Below are 19897 nucleotides of genomic sequence, written 5' to 3'. Positions count from 1 at the left end.
TTGTTTATCACATCATCAGGTACTTGAAATCTTCTCCAGGCAGTCTAGGGAAAGGCCTTCTATATGCCATGCATAATCATTTGAGAATAAAGGGTTACACTGATGCTGATTGGGTTAGTTCAATTTCTGACAGACAATCTACTTCTGGATATTGTACCTTTGTGGGTGGTAACTTGGTTACATGGAGGAGTAAAAAATAACCAGTTGTAGCTTGATCCAGTGCTGAGGCAAAATTTAGAGCCATGGCTCATGGAGTGTGTGAACTTATATGGCTGAGGCGGTTGCTTCAAGATTAGGGATTTGACACCGAGGGACCTATGCGGCTTTATTGTGACAACAAGGCTGCTATAAGCATTACTCATAATCCGTGCAACATGACCAAACGAAGCACATTGAGGTTGATAGGTACTTCATTAAAGAAAAGTTGGATTCGGATTACATTTGCACTCCCTTTGTGAAGATATGTGATCAAGTGGCGGATATCTTTACAAAGGCCCTTCTTCCTAGCCTGTTTAGTACCCTCCTACGCAAGCTGGGAATGCATGACATCTATTCTCCAGCTTGAGGGGGGCTGTTAAGAGTTTATAAAGGGTACTTTGGTCACTGTCTTGTTATAGGTCATGTTACGTTGTAATTTTGTCTTGTACTCTTGTGTTCTTTTTTCCTTTTTACCTCCCTAGGGAGTTGTGTAATTACAAGAATATGTTAATGAAGGAAATAGGTGAGTGGAGTGGTAACTCCCTCACAATCGATTCTCTCTCAATCCCACTTCTTTTCTTCTCTTCTCTTTTTCTCTTCTTCTTCTTCTCCTAGCTGTAAATCCTTCTTCTCTTACTAGAATCGATCCATTTCTAGATTCTAACTCCCTAGACTTATTCCTAAGCGAAGAAACCCAGTTTGGTGATAAATCTTTATCAGATCCCTTCTCTCCCCTCAAGTCGGAATTCTTCTCAAGTTTCCCTTTCTTCCCCAACCAAATCTGCATCAGATCCCTTCTCTCCCCTTAACTCTGAGTTCTTCTCAAGTTTCCCTTTCTTCCCCAACCGGTCCTCCACCAATGGGGGTGGGTCAGGTGGTTGGTCATCTTTCGCTGACAGCATCTTCTCGTATCCAGGCAAACAATTTGTGCCGGCTCCACCCAGTTGCAGTCTCAGTGAGCCATTCCCTAGGTCGGGACACCTTCGAGACGTTTATGATGGGGCTTATAAGTGGGGCAGTCCTGGACTATCAGAACAATTGGACCCAAACATGTCATGGGATACATATGTGGTGCATTCCAAGGAGTGGCTACAATTTATCCCATCATACACAGCTCGTGGAATGGACCCGTCAAAAAACTCCACGTGGAATTGAGTGGTGAGCGTTGTATGCTTGTTTTTTCATTCTAATATATGTTTTGATTGTTTTAGCAGCTTATTTACATTTCCAATAGCTAAATTATATGTAAACTCGATGCTTATAATAGGGCTAGTGTACAGCAGCATTCAGAGTAACCTAGCAAACTTGGGTTGAAACCACAAATACCATTTTGGGTGGTTTTTTCGTGAAACTAATTCATGGAATAGGTGTAAAATGTTAAAAATAGAGAGTCCAAAAAAAACAGATCATAAAAACGCTTTCTGGGCCTCGAAACCTTTGATTCCAGTTCGGTAGAAAAAAATACCAGGTTTCAACCTAGTTTCAACCTAGTCTCAACCTAGTTACAGCCAAGGTCGAAACCGGCCTCAAAACCGAGATTTTGAATCTTGGTTAAATCTCATTCCAGAAAGAATTTACCACATCACCCAAAAAATTGATTTATCTTAGAAAGATTACATGGAGGCAGACAGGCAGTTGTACTAAAGTTGTGTTAGTTGTTGTAGTTGTTTGGGTTGGGTCCCTCATGTAGTTATAAGAGTTTATGCATGGCTACCATTAAAATTCCCCACTAAAGAGAGGACGTTCTGCCAATGTTGATGCGCTCGGAAGGGGAGAAACTCCTAAGTATTTAAAGAAAAAAAGTGGCTCACCAAGTGAATACTAAGGCATTTTTCAACTCTAGGTCATGATGGCACATTTAAATGTTGAATCCTCTCTCTCATTTGCTAATATCATGAAGCCTATACTAGTTTGTCGCCATTACAGGTAAGATATCCACTCCTTTCATGATCTCCTTTGATGAAATTTACCTCTATGCCAAAAAAGAAACAAATGAAAAAAAGCTCATAAAAGAAATATCCAATGCAGCACCAGATCTGTTATACCAGTCTGTGATGCAACTAAAAAGACTGCTGTTATATCATTAAAAATTAGCTGATAAGTGGGATATTGTAACTCACCTCCAATGAACCATCTGAAATGCATGCAGCAACTGATGCCCAAGGCAACAGGTTAATATCATATTCTTTGAAAGCAGCAGCAGCAAAAGCACCAATTTTACTTGATCCTGATGCCATTGCCTGCACTATGAAATATGTGACCATCTTCTTCTCCAAATGGGTCCCAAGAATTGCCTCACTCAAGAAATCCAATGAGAAGGAATCCACCTCATTATTTACAGACATAACAGAATTAGATAGTCTCAGTAATGTCTGGCGATGCCAAGTTATATCATCATTTGCTGAGCTGACACAACAAGAGTAGAGCTTCCGTGGTTCAGGTGCCCCAGCATCCCATATATACATTTCAACAGACAGGACACTTTTAAGAAAGAGCAGGGTGAAAATCCCTTCCTTATAAAGCTGAGCAAACATAGAATAAATGTGATCTTCTGAGTATGCTTGCCTTGAGAGCTTACTAATGGCTCCCTGATCTGTATTCCTCAAAGGGAAACGGAATAAAGTTCCATGGAAAGGCTGTTTCATGTCACATCCAAAAGCACAATATGGAAAGAACTGGTCATTATAAATTGAAATAGCAGAAGAACTAACATACTCAATACGCTTTCCAGGATTTGCCACAGAAATATTTGGAAGATATACACCCTGTGGATCAAATAACACCACATATTTTCCACTCACAAAAGATGGCAAATCCGTCAAATGGTACACTGAGTTGAATCCAACCCTACAAAGAAAATCATTATTTCAAAGTCAGAAAGTTATAGCAGTGACCAAACAAGAAATCCCAAATATAACCAAAAGCTGCCAGCAAGGATTCTATTCATTATTTTAATTAACTCCACCTAACACACTTAGAATATCAATAGCCAGAAGCATTGATGTCGAGCATCTGTATAGAGAATATTTATTTTCAGTCCATTAAATTGGGATTTCTTACAAAGGAGTATAATATTGACATCAGTTGGGTTAACTGTATTAAAATTAAAGATATATGAGCTTAAGATTTTTGTTTTTGGTTAATAAATAATTCATCACCAAAACCCCAAAGGGGAGGAGAGAGGGGGAGAATACACCGGGAAAGAGACGGGGGGGAACTATACAAAGTCTCAAGCCCTACAAGCCCTAGAGCGGCGAGCTAGGAGACTGAAAAAGAGAGACATCTAAGCCCCAAGAAGCAACATAATGCCTGTTCCTGGGAGTATCTAAAAGAGAACCATGGCGAAGCAAGTGAATCTTGCAGCTGACATCGAAAAAGATGGCTGTCTAAATCATGTTGAAAGAACAGGAATTGGAGGTCCATCTTCGAAGATTCCTCACAACATCCAAATGTGCGAGATAGCGGCCCCAAAAACCAGCTTACTGGCGGAGTCCCAGATAGAATGACCTGAAAAAGTCATGTCCAACCAAAGCCACTCCCGGGCGAAGGGTAGAGGTCTCCTGCTACGGGGCCAGATGAAATCTAAGGCTTTTTTCCAAATAGTGAAGGTGAAAGGGCAAGAAAAAAAAAAGGTGATCGACGTCCTCAATACAGCCCCAGCAAAGGATGCAGGAAAGGGAGACAGGAATGTGCTGGTGAAGGAGAAAGGCTTGGGTGGGGAGGCAATTGTTTAGAGATCTCAAAACATTGAAGCTATGGCAGGGGATGTGACCTTTAAACCAAACAAGTTTGTGCCAGGGGACAATGGGGGCATGAGTCCTAACAAAGTCCCATGCGGATCTAGAACTAAAGAGACTGTTGGGGGAGGGGGCCCAAATGATCTTGTCCGAGTGGGAGGTAGGGGGGAAGGGATGATAGAGAGGCCCAGACCTAGGTGAGACAAGGGGGCAAAGGGGAGGGGAGGACCACAAACCATTAGAGATTATAGAGGAGAGTGGGGCAAGTTTAGGGATGCCAGAGGAGTAGACTGAGCGGGCTCCTAAGGTATTGAAAAGGACTCCTAAAGGGTGCCTGGGGTTAAGCCAGAGGGAAGTGGAGGTCCCATCAACGATCACGCAGGAGATAGTTCTAAAAGCTAAGGGCCGGAGGAGGAGGATTTTGCGCCAGACCCAAGAGATGTCTGCGGGGTGAGGGGCAGTCCGAATGAAATCTTTTTTAAGGAGGTAGGAGTAGACTCAATTGACCCAGATAGAGTCATGCTTACTGTAGATTCTCCAAATAAGCTTGAGGATGCCCGCAATGTTAAAATCTCGGATACTGCACAGGCTGAGACCTACTTCAAATTTAGGGAGACATGGTATCCCAACTAAGCGGGTGGATTAATTTGGAGCATTCTTTTCCTTTCCAAAGGAAGGCGCAAAAGAGAGATTCCATTGCTTTAACTGTGGATTTGGGGAGCCCATAAATGCCACACCAATAAATATAAGAGGATTGGAGAACAGATCTAATCAACTCAATCCTACCAGAAAAGGAGAGGAGTTTGCCCTTCCAGAGCAGAAGCCTTTTGCGGATGAGATCAAGCATAGGGGTACAATGATGACCCGTCAGCCTGGCAGGGATGAGAGGGAGACCAAGATATTTGACTGAGAGTATGAGAGGGAACCAAGGGAGAATCCCGTCACGCGAAGAAGATAATCTTTGTTCTGATTCCGAAATACCTGAGAGGAAGATATGGGATTTCAAAGATTGATCCGGAGGCTGGAAAGGCTCTCGAAGAGCTGAAGGGAAGACATACCCGGAGGAGATGGAAGTAGGGTTAGCCTTGGAAAAGGTCATGAGATCATCCGCAAAGCCAAGGTGGGTAAGGTTGAGGGTCTTACATTTACGAATGGGGGAGAATGGGAGATGAGGAGCTGGTCAGTTTTAGACTGGATACTCCTATAGAGGATCTCAGGAGCAAGAGAGAAGAGAAAGGAGGAGCGGCGAACTTTGTTTCTTTGTTTAGTTTTCTAATTTATGGGTTTTTAGAAAACTAAACAAAGGAAGGACTTTTCTCTCTTCTCTCTTTCATTTTATCTTATTATGTTTATTTATTTTTTTCTAATTGTGTGAATCATTCAATTGATTCAGTTTTTTCTTTGGGTTATCTGTGTATATTTATTGGTTGACTTCTGTTTAGATCTGGAAATCAGACCTGTTTTATTTTATTAGGCCCATTAAGCACAGAATTGTAAATTTATCTGCATCTTCAAGCTGAAATGGGTTTACATAGCTCCTGTATTCTTTCTTTTCTTTTATTATGAGGATCAGGCAATGAAACCATATAGAAACAATGAATCAAAAGAAAACCAAAACATCAGGCAAACAAGTAGATGACAAGAACAGTATCTTTGTGAATCAGATAGTCAATGTAAATAGGTTCCTCAAGACCTCAACCCATCATGAGGCATTGAGATCCAAGTATGGCCCTTCTACTGAGAGTTGGAACTCCAGATCACCTTCCAGAGTCACACTTACAGCTCCTTGGAAAAGCATCAGGGACCATGGTTGTCAAGGTGCCATCTAGACGTCGCTTAGGCGGTCAGGCACCTTAGTCACCTAGGTGGGCGCCTTGGACGCCTTGATCGTCTTGTATTTAGGCTCCCCCAACACCTTGGGTCGCCTAGACGCTTTGACAACTACGTTAGGGACCTTCTTCCATTAATGGTTCCTTGGTTTAGATTAGAGGTGTTCAAATCAGATTTTGGGAAGATGATTTGTGGTGAATGATCACAATTCTGAGAAACTTCCATTTTGAATTTAAAACAGAAAAGATTTATGAGGGGGTTGTTAAAGTTGTAGTAAGGTCGTAAGGATGCAGTTTAAGTATTTAGTAACTGTGGTGACAACTATTCATGGTGGTGTCTAATATATGTGGTTTTGTTTTAAGTTGTTAAGTAGTGTTTACCATGGGGGGTTCTTTAATGTCCTTTACTTGTTTTAGTTGTATTAAGGGCTCCTTTGGTATTGCGAAGTTTCATCGCAAATGAAAGGACAGGAAAGAACTCAAGGAAGTGACAGTGGACAGGATTATTCCAGGCATCATGGACAATGGAGAGGAATTGGGAGTGCTTTGACCGCATGTCAAAGATTTTGAATGGTGTTGGAGCAAAAGAGATATAAGGTTGTATAAAGAGAAGGCAGGAGCTATGGTCAGAGATGCCAAGGAGGAGAAAACTGGCATGGGAGTTGGGAAAAGAGGAGAGCCAAGCTTCATTGATGAGAACAAGGTCAATCTTGCAGGCAATTCTATCATTGCCCACACAACAGTTGTGCCAGGTGAGAGGGCAACCCGACCATCTTAAGTCATTTATGCCTAAGTCTTCGAGGAAATCATTAAAGGCATTGACTGAGGATATGTCAGGGGAGCGACCACCAAGTTTTTCATGACTAAAACGGACAACATTGAAGTCACCGCAAACACACCAAGGGGGAAACTCGACCGTTGGTTTGATGGAAATTAGATCGGACCAAAGGGGCAGTCTATCGGTGGCACGGTTGTGAGCATAGACAATAGAGAGGAAAAGGGGGGAGGGGGAATTAGGGAGAGTAAGCTGGAGATGGAGGAATTGGAAGGAGGAGAAGTAAATGGATATGTGAAATTTGGAGGGATCCCACAAGAACCAAATACAAACATGAGGGGAATGGTCATAATTGGAAATGAATGACCAGTAAGGGGTAATAGAGGAGGCGATGCGGGAAGCATTCTCAGAAGAGACACGAGTTTCTAAAAGATTACAAAAGGAGCAATGGGAGAATTTGATAAGGGCTCTGATATCGGCGTGTTTTGATAGGGAGTTAAGTCCCCTGGCATTCCGGATGAAACCGGAAGACAAGGCAAAACATGGAGGTCAGTGCATCAACTGGGGAGGTAGGATTTTAAACCTACGGCGATAGTAGACAACCCAACGGGGAAGGGAATCATGGTGATGGGCAGAAATTTCTGGCCCACAAAAGGGGGGACAGCGAGGAGGGGGAGACTCCACGACCTGGCCCACACAGGGGGGAAGGGGGGAGGGATCAGATATTAGGTTTGTTGGCTGAACCGGAAGTGGTTGCAATGGCCAAGGGAGTTGGGGAGAGTAGAAGAAATATGGTTGAACCGGTTCAAGGATAGGGTTGGGTTAGGGTAAGAGGAGGTTGGAGGATTGAGGCATTTATCAACATCTTATCTTTCCCATCCCCAAATTCAAAGCCATTAAGCTCTCCCACCTTGCTTTTGTTGATGATCTCATGATCTTCTCTGTTAGTAAACCAGAACTTAGTGAACCAGATCAGAGAATGGAGGAGAAGAAGAAGGGAGAAACACAAGCCCCAAAAGAGAGGAGAGGACCTGCGGACAGAATAGAAAAACTGCCGCAGGCCTGCTCCAATATATTTATCATAAGGTTAAAGAGGAAAAGGACAAGTATGCCCTTATTACAAAAACGACATAATAACAAGCAAACAACTAATCATAACACAAAGACTCTTTTGCCCCTACAACCACTTATTCCAACACTCCCCCTCAAGCTGGAGCATATACATCACCCATGCTCAGCTTGTTACAACAGTACTTAAAACTAGGAGCAAACAAGGACTTCGTGAACACATCAGCAACCTGATCAAACGAAGAGACAAAAGGTGTCTCAACCAGTTTCTTCAAGACGGCGCTGCGAACAAAGTGACAATTCACTTCTATATGCTTGGTCCTCTCATAAAATACGGGATTACTAGCAATATAGATAGCGGCTTGGTTGTCACGAAACATCTTCATAGGGGTTGGAAAAGGAAACCCCATCTAAAGCAGGAGAGATCTAATCCACATCAACTCTGCAATAGTATGAGCCATGGCTCTATACTCTGCTTCAGCACTGGATCTGGCAATCGTGGTCTGTTACGTGGCGAAAGTTTCTTGCTTCGCCACGTAACCAGATTTCCTCCAACAAAGGTACAATATCCCGTAGTAGATCGACGGTTACTGGCAAAACCAGCCTAATCTGCATCGGAGTAGGCAACAAGCTCCATGTGTTTATTTGGCCGATAAATCAGCCCCTTTCCAGGGGCTCCCTTCAAATACTGAAGAGCTTGAATGGTTGCATCCCAATATGACTTGCAAGGGGATTGCATAAACTGGCTGAGAACCCCAACAACATAGGGAATGTCTAGCCTAGTGACTGTCAAATATAACAACTTTCCAACCAAGCTTCTGTAAGAGTGAACATCCTGAAGACCCTCACCATCATTAGAGCCAAACTTGTGATTAGGATCCATTGGAACATCTACTAGTTTGGCAGCAAGCATACTAGTTTCGGTCAAGAGGTCTAACACATACTTTCTTTGAGAAAGGCTGATTCCCTTATTACTTCAAATAACCTCAATCCCAAGAAAGTAGTAAAGTTGGCCCAAATCTTTTGTTTGAAAATGCTGCTGTAAATAACTCTTCACCTCCTTGATCCTAATCTCGTCATTTCCTGACACGATAATGTCATCAACGTAAACCATACGAACCACCAATCTCTCTCCTTAGCAGTGAACAAACACAGAATGGTCTGAGAAGCACTAAGTAAACCCAAAATCAGTCACAACAGAACTAAACTTCTCAAACCAAGCACGAGGAGACTATTTCAGCCCATAAATGGCCTTATGCAGCCTACACACACGCCTACTATTCTCCCCCTGAGCAACATACCTCGGAGGTTGCTCCATATAGACCTCTTCAAGCAGGTTACCATAAAGAAAGGCATTTTTACTGTCCAACTGGTATAAGGACCAATCAAAGTTCACAGCCAGAGAAATAGTGAGTCGAACAGAATTCAGTCTAGCCACAGGACCGAAAGTCTCAAAATAATCGACACCATAAGTCTGGGTGTACCCCTTAGCAACTAGGCGGGCTTTGAGCCGCTCAACAAACCCATCAGAATGATACTTAATAGTGTACACCCAACGACACTTACCTAGTTCTTTAGCAAGAGGTAAATCTACCAACTCCCATGTATGACGAGTCAGTAAAGCATCCATCTCCACATCCATAGCGGTTTTCCAAGCAGGGTTTTTAAGAGCCTCAGTGTGAGTCTTAGGATCAGTATAGGACGACAAAGAGGTAGAAAGACTATGAGGAGCAGCTGGAAGATGGGACAAAGAGACAAACTTGTCAATAGGATAGGTAACCAAGGATTTCTAAGTACATGAACGTTTACCTTTCCGAGTGGCAATGGGTAAGTCATCAGGATCCGGATCAGCTAGTAAGTCAGGAAGAACAGGTAAGACTAGATCTCCACCAGTGGTCGAGGAAGGTACAAGAAGCGATGTAGAAGGGCCAGGTTGATCTGCATGAAGCTGCTCAAAATGCCTCTTGCGCCGATACACCTGTACTGGAGAAGTAGACAAGGAACGATGGCAAGGATGGGAGGAGGGTCTGGCACAGCAAATGGATCACTGGACACGGTGGGCTGAGCAGAAAAATAGGATGTACCTTCGAAAAAGATGACATCCGCACTCACAAATTGCCTTCTAGTGAGGGGGTCATAGCGCACCTACAACCCTTCTGGGTCCTAGAGTAACCCAAAAAGATACATTTGGTTGACCAAGGGTCCAACTTATCCCCATGGAGATGGAGATTATGCACAAAGCAAACACAACCAAAGACTCGAGGAGGCAAACTAAAAATCGAAACAGCGGGAAATAAAATAGAAAATGGTGACTTGTCACCAAGAACAGAGGATGGCATTTGGTTAATCAAAAAACATGCAGTAAGAACTGCATCACACCAAAAATGTTTAGGCACCTGCATATGCAACATGAGAGCCATGGCAACCTCAAGCAAGTGCCTATTCTTTCGTTCTGCTACCCCATTCTGTTGAGGGGTATAGGAACTAGTTTGATGAATCATTCCGTTAGCAACACAAAAAGATGAGATCTCAGTTTGAACAAACTCTAAAGCGTTATCAGACCAAAAAATTTTAACAGAGGCATTAAACTGAGTCTTTATTTCATTGCAAAAATTTTGAAACACAGATAAAAATTCTGATCTATCCTTTAAGAGGTACAGCCAAGTAGTTCGGGAATAATCAACCACAAAAGTGACAAAATACCGAAATCCATGTCTATTGCTTGCACGACAAGGACCCCACACATCTGAATGCACTAAAGAAAATAAAGAATCACTACGGGGCATAGGACGAGAAGGAAAAGTGGCACGATGATGCTTTCCCAACTCGCAACCCTCATACTCTAATTTATTTAAAGACTTAAACTGAGGAAAAACAACTTTCAACCTAGACAAAGATAAATGACCTAACCTACAATGCCATCGAAACAGAGACTCTCCACTAACAGAAGTAGCTGCAGCTGAAGCAGACGGGGCAGCACCATTCAGATAATATAGTCCATCTTTCTCACACCCTCCACCAATCGTCTTCCTCGTGTGAAGATCCTGAAAAACACAGTAAGAAGGAAAAAAGGTTACTGAACAATTCAGACTTTTAGTAAGTTGACTAACTGAAAGAAGACTTAAAGGAAATTGGGGAACATGTAAGACAGAAGAAAGGGAAAGATTAGAAGTAAGAGAAACAGTACCATGTCCTGTAACAGGACTAGAGGAACCATTGGCCACAACAACGGGAGGGGTGTGAGAACTATGAGTAATGGTATTAAAAACAAATGACTTACCAGTCATGTGAGCAGAAGCCCCCGAATCAATAATCCAGGGTGTGGAAGTAGTGGAAAAGAGAGCAGGAGGTGTACCTGCATGAGCGAGAGTGGCAGCAGTGGTGGATGCCCCAGAAGTGGAAGTGGATGATTCCAGACTCTTGAGGCAACGCATGAATTGTTGCATCTCATCACGGATGTTGGTAGACGAATCTCCCAAAGTAGAACCAGCCTTAGTATCACTAGGTATAACAAAATCAGTACCATCTTCAGAAGCTGCATGATTGGCCAAGTTTTGAGCCCATTCGGGTTTCCCATGCTTGGACCAGCATGTGTCAACAGTGTGATTAGTCTTCCCACAATAAGAGCACAATCGGGCTGCTTTATCAATATGCTGCCCACCAAAATTGCAACCACCAAAGCCACGTCCTCCCCTTGAACCACGGCCTCTACCACGGCCTCTAGTAGTAGTGAAAACAGAATTTTCCTTGGGGTTTGTTTCAGGCTTGGAGCTAGGAGAGATAATACGCTGCAGCCTAGAAAAGGTGTCATTCAAAGTAGGGTCAGATACACCAGCCAATAGATGTCCTTTAACAGCCTTGAGACTAGGATTTAAGCCAGCCAAAAACTTAGAGACAAAAAACTCATTCCTTTCGGCCTTCAATTTGTCAATGTCAGTAGTAAGAGGCTGGAAGACATTTAACTCTTCAACCATGCCCTTGAAAAAACTGTAATAGTCTTGGAGAGACTTGTCTCCCTGCTGAAACTGAAACAATTTCTCATAAAGGTCGAAGATACGTGTCATACTCTTCTCTTGAGAGTATGTCTCCTTGAGGTCGTCCCAAACTCCCTTTGCCGTGGTATGAAACATAACATTCGCAGCGATATCCGACTCCAGGCTGTTTCATAACCAAACTAAAATAATAGCATTCTCCTTATTCCATGTGTTGTACTCCTTAGAGTCGGGTTCTAGAGGAGGAGAGGTAATGTAGCTAAGCTTGTCCTTAGCTATAATGTAAACCCGGACAGCTTGTGCCCACAGTAGGTAGTTGGAATTCCCCTTCAATTTATTGGAGGTAATCTGAACATTAACATTGTCATGGGGTGTCTTCGAATCAGCCATGATATGTACTCTTTAGGAACCAATAAGGATAAGCAAACAATGATAGTCGATTCAGCAGTAAGAGACAGATGGTAGCAGCAACCAATAAGAAGATAACTGATCGGCAGCAACAAGGGAAGCAAAGAACAGCAGCAATACCACACTCAATGAAGACAGCCAAGAGGAAAAAAAACAGAGTCGATCTCAAGGTTCCCAAACAACAGAGTCGATCTCAGGGTTTTTGGGAAGGAGAGGTAAACCTTCAAATAAGCAGCCCCATCAATGAAACCAGGTTGCAACAACTTCCAGAAGCAATAAATAACATGTAGAAGCAGCCTTGAACCGCAGAACTTCAACAACAGCCTTCCCAGAGACAAATCGATAATTGTCAGGGTTTTGTCCTGACATCGAATGGAGCTGCCTTCTAGAGTAGATAAAGGAGAAATCTAATCAATCATCAAATCGGGTAGATAGTAGTAGAAATCACTCCATTAATTCTTCTATAGGAGTGGATTTACACCATAGTAAAGACAGCTGTAGGTGGCTGCACACCACAGGCTAAAAATGACAGAGAGAAATCAGAAGAAGATCGTGGAGGGGGGCTCTAATCTGATTAAAAAAGCTCTGATACCATGTTAGTAAACCAAAACTTAGTGAACCAGATCAGAGAATGGAGGAGAAGAAGAAGGGAGAAACACAAGCCCCAAAAGAAAGGAGAGGACCTGCGGACAGAATACAAAAACTGCTACAGGCCTGCTCCAATATATTTATCATAAGGTTAAAGAGGAAAAGGACAAGCATGCCCTTATTACAAAAATGACATAATAAAAGGCAAACAACTAATCATAAGACAAAGACCCTTCTGCCCCTACAACTACTTATTCCAACATTCTCCAAGGCCTCTCCCTCCTCTATCTCAGCCATCATGTCCTCCTTGCACTATTTTGAATGTCTCCCGGGTCTCAAAATTAACCTTTTGAAATCCCACATCTTTCTTTCGGGCGTTTCTGAAGCTGAAAAGGCTTCCCTCCTTGGCCTCACGGGATTATCCCTTGGTTCCCTCCCAGTTAAGTACCTCGGTCTTCCTCTTATTCCCTCTAGGCTGATTGGTCATCACTATACCCCCATGCTCAACCTAATTCACAAAAGGCTTCAACTCTAGAAAGGAAAACTTCTTTCCTATGCAGGGAGGGTGGAGCTAATCAGATCAGTCCTCCAACCCTCTTGCATTTAATGGTGCAGCATTTACGGGAGAAAAAAAGATCAATATAACTCTGAAATATGGTATCAGACCCTTGTGAGTAGTTCCTTCGACTCCTGTCTGATGGAGCTCTGCTCCCTGTTCTTCTTCTGTCTCTTGCACTGTTTTGTTATGGTTACCCTTTATGTTGCCTAAGTATGCTCTGCAGTTGCCGTCTCTGACGGATCCTCTGCATCAGAAATGGGTGTGACTTATGCTTAGTGTTCTTCCTAAACTCTGGTTGGTAACGTCCCTTGAGGTAGGTGTGGGTAAGCAGGCAAGGCCGCTGTAAAATCCCGGCACAATCGGGTTACCTCCGACCAGGGTCTAAGAGGTTTACTATCCATAATTCTCCGGTTATATTAAAACAGTACCAAAACAGTTCCTCCGACAGAAGTCCAGGTGCATCTCTACCGGACGGTGGTCCCTTATCATACATCTTACATGGCTCTTCAACCGCCTTCTCCGGCTCCGGTTACTCTCAAACAGTCCCATGCATCTAAAGTGGACTATTTGTATGAACTCAGCTACACTCCGGCTGAACAGCAGATCCATCCGACGAACTTTCCAATCCTCAATCCTTATGATGTCTTCCCCCAGACCTCCTCTTCCGTCACAAGGAAGCTTCGAACTATCATAGCTCCTAAAAAGACCCAGGGTCTTAAGGAGTATGTTCAGGCTCCCCCGTTCTCTCAGAATCAAGTTACTGCAAGTGGCAAGGAACAATATTTCCCGGTTGATATCAGTCCAGACCTGATCCGCCAATGGATCCATCTTGGTTACACTCATCTTCACTTGGGTGCGGTCAAGATCGCAACAACCTTCCATGGTCGTAAAGGTCTCCCAGTGGCGATGCGTCTCAATTTTCTGGACACTAGATTCCAGAAGTTCCCTCATGCCACCATCACAGACGTCCAGACCACTTTGAACGATGGCACTGTGTTTTACACTATTTATCCCAACTACAACATATCTCTACAGGATCCTAATCTCACGGATGCCTGGCAGTTTCTGATACAGCTTACCGGTGCTCCTCAAAAGGAAACAGCCATTGCAGCCACTCTGCACTATCAGATCTGTTACAGACTGCAGAACCATGCCATGAACCTCAATACTGGTTTTTCCAGTAACGATGCAGCTCTCTTCGTCCAGATCGGCGAAGATCGGATCCCAACGATCACTCATGTCCCACGACAGATAGATCGGGAGACTCTTCTCAAGCTTATCCCAGAGTCCTGGATCACGGCATACGAATCTACCCACAATATCCCTGCTGCAACACCTCCGTTGACAGCCACAAACCCCGTCTACAAATCACTTGACGACGGGCGTACTATGGTCACTTATCCCCGACCAACTGATATGGGTATGATTCTCCCAGTTCCATCTATGGACGGTTGGCCTTCATGGCCTGATCAGCAGAATCACGATGATTCACCTCCTCCTATGCTGCCTCCAAAACCTAAGAAGAAGAAGCACGGACCAGATCCTCTTTGGCTACGTTATCAGGCTGGATGTCCTAACGTTGGCCCCCTTGGTGAAGATCGTGGACGCTATCAGTTCATCGTTGAGTATGGTAACAGCAAGCCCTGCTCTTTGGGTTGTTGTCCACCCCCTGACTCTCCGATGATTCCCCCACCATCCACTCCTTATTGCAAGCCAGATCTACCACCTGCTACTCCATCTCCACCAGCGGGACCTCCGCTTATGCTTTGGCAGCAGCAGCCCATTCCATGTTACATGGCTACCAGTTCTGAAGGCATCAGCAGGAATTTTCCTCCTACAATTGCTTATGAAGATGCTGACCGCCGTTATCATAAGTGGAAGATTACTCCACCAAATGTTCTTGACAACAATGGCCAGATGACACATAATTCTTCTGTTGAAGCCCAGCTTAATTGGCAGGCTGAGAACTCTCTGGTTCAAAACCAGTATCTCACCAAGCTTCTCTCATATCAAGAACATCATACTCTTGCTCTACGACAGAATGAAGGCGACATCCGTTATCTGAAAACACGGATTGAATCCCTCCACCAGGAACTTATGACCATTGCTATGACGGTGAAGGATTCGGCACAGGCCTCTTATCTGATCTATGGCCGAGAAAAAGAAAAACGTATGCTGGAAGAACAGCTCCGTCTAGCCCAGACCCAGAATTATCCGGCTAGCCCGACCCTGTTCCCTGACTCGGTTATGAACCCTGCACACCTCATCAGTGCCCGCAAAGAAATTGCCCTCTTGGAAGCCCAAGGTCTCATCGAGAAGACCTCTTCCCCTTGGGCCTGTGAGGCGTTTTATGTTAACAAACGAGCAGAACAGAAACGAGGCAAGCTTCGACTTGTGATTAATTATCAGCCTCTGAACACGTTCTTGCTAGATGACAAGTTCCCCTTGCCAACCAGGCCAGCTCTTCTTCTCCAGCCTATCTAAGGCCAAGGTTTTCAAAGTTCGACCTCAAAGCAGAGTTTCGCAGATTGGGTATTCATCCTGATGATCGCCCCAAAACTGGTTTCTGTATCCCTGGAGGCCATTACCAATGGAAGGTCCTCCCTTTTGGTTTGAAAGTGGCTCCGTCTTTATTCCAGCAAGCTATGTTGCAGATCTACGCTCCCATCAGAGAACATGCTCTTATCTATATAGACGACATCCTCCTGTTTTCTACTACAGAGGACGATCATGCTCTTCTTCTTCAAACATTCTTGGATATCACTGTGGCTCATGGCATCATGCTCTCTCCTACCAAGATTGTAATTGCAGTCAGCACTATTGACTTCCTTGGAGTCACCATCTCCAATGGACAAGTCCAACTACAGCCCCACATTGGTAATTCTCTTCTAGAATTCCCAGGCGGCCCTCTCACCGTCAAGAGTTCTGACAGTTCCTAGGCATCATCAACTATATGGCGAAGTTTCTCCCTCATCAGATCCGCATGACTAGTCATCTTCATCGTCTCTTGAAGAAGGATGCACCTCCCTGGTCTGCTCTCCATACCAAGGCAATCACGGAATTAAAAGCCCTGGCTCAGACTCTTCCTACCCTACAGATCCCTTCTACAGGACTTCGTATCCTCCAGACTGATGCTAGTGACACCAATGGGTGTTGTTCTCCTCGAAGAACTTCCGACAAGACACGTCGTGCTACGTGGTTATCGCAGATGGCGAGTTCAAGCCGTCCGAACAACATTATCATTCGACTTTCAAGGAGATTCTTGCGATTCGTCGCGGCATTGAAAAGTTCCAGTTCTTCCTCATCGGTCATACCTTCTTAATAGAAATGGACATGACAGCTTTCCCGAAGATGTTGCAGTTCAAGCAAAAGCAACTTCCTGAATCCCAGCTCCTTCGTTGGGCTCAATGGTTCTCCCAGTGGTCGTTCACGGTTCGCCATATCAAAGGCAAGGACAACGTACTTGCAGATTTCCTCTCTCGTACCAAGCGGAAGTTACCATTATCTTCTTCCATCCCTGTCCTTTGCATGCCCCTCACTCCAGGTGCTTCCTCCTCCGCACCTCCACCACCTGACCCTTTGCTTCGTCTTCTACCACGGCTTCCGACCTCACTGTTTAGTCATCTCTCTCTTCGTGCCTGCGAGCTTATAGCATCGCAACCTCAAAATCTGTCCTTCTCTCCATTGTTCATAACATGGACTCGGTTTAATGGTGGCTTGTCATCCTGACTATCCCTTCCTAATGCCCTTTCGCCATTAATCCAGCATTATTTGACAAAGAATGCGTGGTCTTCTTCTCGGCACCTTACAGCGATTCATAAGGTGGCCCTCACCTTTAATCGTCTTACTCTCAGGCATTATCTCACACGATCTCCACCATCTTCTCCAACCCTATAGGCTCGCCTATTTTCGCCTTCAGAGACCCCGGTGCTTAGCCCGTTTCCTCCGCCTCTTTGCTCCTATTCCCACTTGGCTCAATCATCTGTCAGCCCTTGATGAACAGCCTTTTGTCACTTTCATCTTCCATCGACCACCTGATTTTATACATCATCACCTGGTTACACCACCCATCTTGGATCATAACCTTATTGCTTATGACCCTACCTTCACATTTCTCGAATCCAGCTCTCAGGATCTTTTCCTCCATCGTGATCAGTCAGATGAGCACAAGGCTCGATGGTTCTCTTTCATGATAACCATGTGCACCCACAACCAAGTTGATCCAGCCACGTTGCCCTCTTGCCTTACGCAAAGTACCAACACGGCTTGGGAGGTCAACAACGTACTTCACCATCCGTTCATCCATCGTATCATGGGCGAACATACAGAATTTGAGGTCGACCATGCTCTAGACTTCTACATCCCCTACGATGATGATACCGACCTTGATACGGATTAGCCTGTATTGTATAGGTTTATTTTTAAATGTATGTCCAGACGAGTTTGTATGTCTTTCATTTGTGTATGTCTGAGTATGTATGTATGTGTGTACCATGTCTGTACTTCTACCCGACAGCAGCCCGACAGCAGTCTCCATCAGTTTGGTTTCTCTTTCGGCTACTATGGTTAGTTGAAGACTTTGAAGGCTCAACCACAGTTTGTTGAAGACTTTGTACCAACTATGGTTAGGTGGGTTACCAACTATGGTTTGGTTAGATAAAGACTTTGTACTTACCTTGGTTAAGTTACTTTTAGACTTTTGTACCCGTGGTTAATTAACCCGGATTAGTTTGTAAGTCAAAAAAAAAAAAAAAAAAAAAAAAAGAAAAAAAGATCAATATAACTCTGAAATATGAATGCTGGAAGAACAGCTCCGTCTAGCCCAGACCCAGAATTATCCGGCTAGCCCGACCCTGTTCCCTGACTCGGTTATGACCCCTGCATACCATGACTATCAAGCTCCGCACAGCTTTCCTACGGCCATGTTCAAAGAACTCCAAGATCAGCAGAGACAACTAGCTGCACATAAGGCACGATCCGCTAAACCTAGGCGATCTCATGACTCGCCCTACCCATCAGTGTCGCAGCCAGTTTTTCAGCCTTCCCCTATCAATATTGCTAAGCCCATGGTGCAGCCTACGTTCCAACCACTAGCTGAGCAACCTACAGGACCTCCTGGTTTTGTCCCCTGGGTTCCTCCCAGTTCTAAGCCATCACCTCCTGACTCAGCCTATACGGTTGTTCCATCACCAGCACTTCCAAATACCCTTAGCAATTTTTTGACTCAGTTAACCTTGGCTCCTCCGGCCATCCCGGCCTTGCCCCTTTCCAGGGTTTCCTCTGTCACTACCTTCTCAGATCCGGAATCCCAGGCTTCCTCAAGCCCTTTGCCTGTCTTTCAGACCAAGGCACCAGATGATCCTCAGGCAACTGAACCTATCATCTATAGCAGCGACAGTGAAGTGGACACTGCTCCACAAGCCCCACCGCAGCAACGGCAACAGCCTCAGGCCCAAAATCCCACGATGCCCCCTCAGGCCCATGTTCCAAGCCCTTTTGGCAATCAAGACCCCAAACAGTTGTTTACCTTTGACGGTCTTCCTTTCCACAAATGGCCTGACCGCATCTCGGAGTTTCATGCCTGGCTCACTGCAGAAATGTTGGTTGCTGGAGCTACTGACAATACTGTCCTCACCAAGTTTTTGGCCCGTTCCCATGGTACTCTCAGAGAATGGTTTATGGCCCTTGGTGGTTATCGTCAGCTTCAATGGACCCAGATCCCCATAGATGCTTTCATTGCCCAGTTATACAACGAGATGATTGGCCCTATTGAGAATAATCGCATCAAAGCTCGCGAAGAGTACTTCCAGATGAAGTGCTGTTCTTTCCAAAAGGCTGACCTTGCAAAACATTACACCCGCATGCTGGATCGCTTCTACATCCTCGGTGGCATGGATGACCCTAATATGAAGCAGGTTTTCCTCAACTCTTTCCCTGATCCTCTGGGAAAAGAGGCTGCAAAGGCTTTGCAGCAGCTTGGTCTTCGTATTGATCAGGCTCCTATTGGACGTCTCTACCAAGAGATCCTCAGCGCCCTGCAAAAGCTCTGTGATCAACAGCTTTTTTCAAGCAATGGGAGAAAACCACCCATAAGCTCACAGATGCGTGTGATACTTCATATCTTAAGCTCAAGTGCAAAGATAAGGACTGCTCATGTCCTTCGAAGAAGAAATCTCATTTCTCCAAAGTTCATCCAGGCAAAATCCGTTCCAAGCATAACCGTCCTCACCGGTTTAAACGGACTTCCCAGCAGCAGAGGCCTTACAAGTTCTTCAAAAGAAAGAAATTCAGGAACAAGACCTCTACAAAGTGTTATGCCTGCGGAAAAATTGGACACTTTGCAAAGAGTTGTCCTGACAAAGCTAAGCAAGCCAAACTTCTGCACATGCTTGCCCCCTTTTCCATTACGGATGATCTCGACGCGGACGTCGAATCTCTCTACTCGGTAGATGATGATTTCACGCCTGATCTCCTGTTCGTTCTTGAGAATGGAGATGATGACGAGCCAGACTCTTCTTCACCCGAACCCGACTCCGATGTTTTTAACCCCATTTACCCGATTACCTATCTTGATCCGCCTAAGTCACCAGCTTTGGCTATTACCAAAACCCCTTTACCCCAGGCTCCTCTTTCCATACTACCTACATCTTGGGATCGTCCGATTAAGATCATTGGTTACTTTGACACCGGATGTGCTAGCACAATCCTAGCCCCCAAAGTCCTTCCCTCAGAATTTTGGAAAC

The 19897-nt window shown here is 44.5% G+C and overlaps 1 protein-coding gene across 2 annotated transcripts in view; it reads right to left on the bottom strand.

Annotated features, from left to right (window-relative positions):
• The window catches only part of LOC122664791 (sacsin), a 160578-nt gene that overhangs the window by 100790 nt on the left and 39891 nt on the right, over positions 1 to 19897 (bottom strand). For both annotated transcript variants that reach the window (XM_043860769.1, XM_043860770.1), the window contains exon 2: positions 2319 to 3045. In XM_043860769.1, coding sequence (XP_043716704.1) covers positions 2319 to 3045 — 727 coding nt within the window. The remainder of the gene's footprint in view (positions 1 to 2318; positions 3046 to 19897) is intronic.

Source organism: Telopea speciosissima, chromosome 6 (genome assembly GCF_018873765.1).
Source record: "Telopea speciosissima isolate NSW1024214 ecotype Mountain lineage chromosome 6, Tspe_v1, whole genome shotgun sequence".
In the NCBI taxonomy this organism is placed as follows: domain Eukaryota; kingdom Viridiplantae; phylum Streptophyta; class Magnoliopsida; order Proteales; family Proteaceae; genus Telopea; species Telopea speciosissima.
Note: the sequence above shows the minus strand (reverse complement) of the source record. Positions and strands in the feature narration are given on the sequence as shown.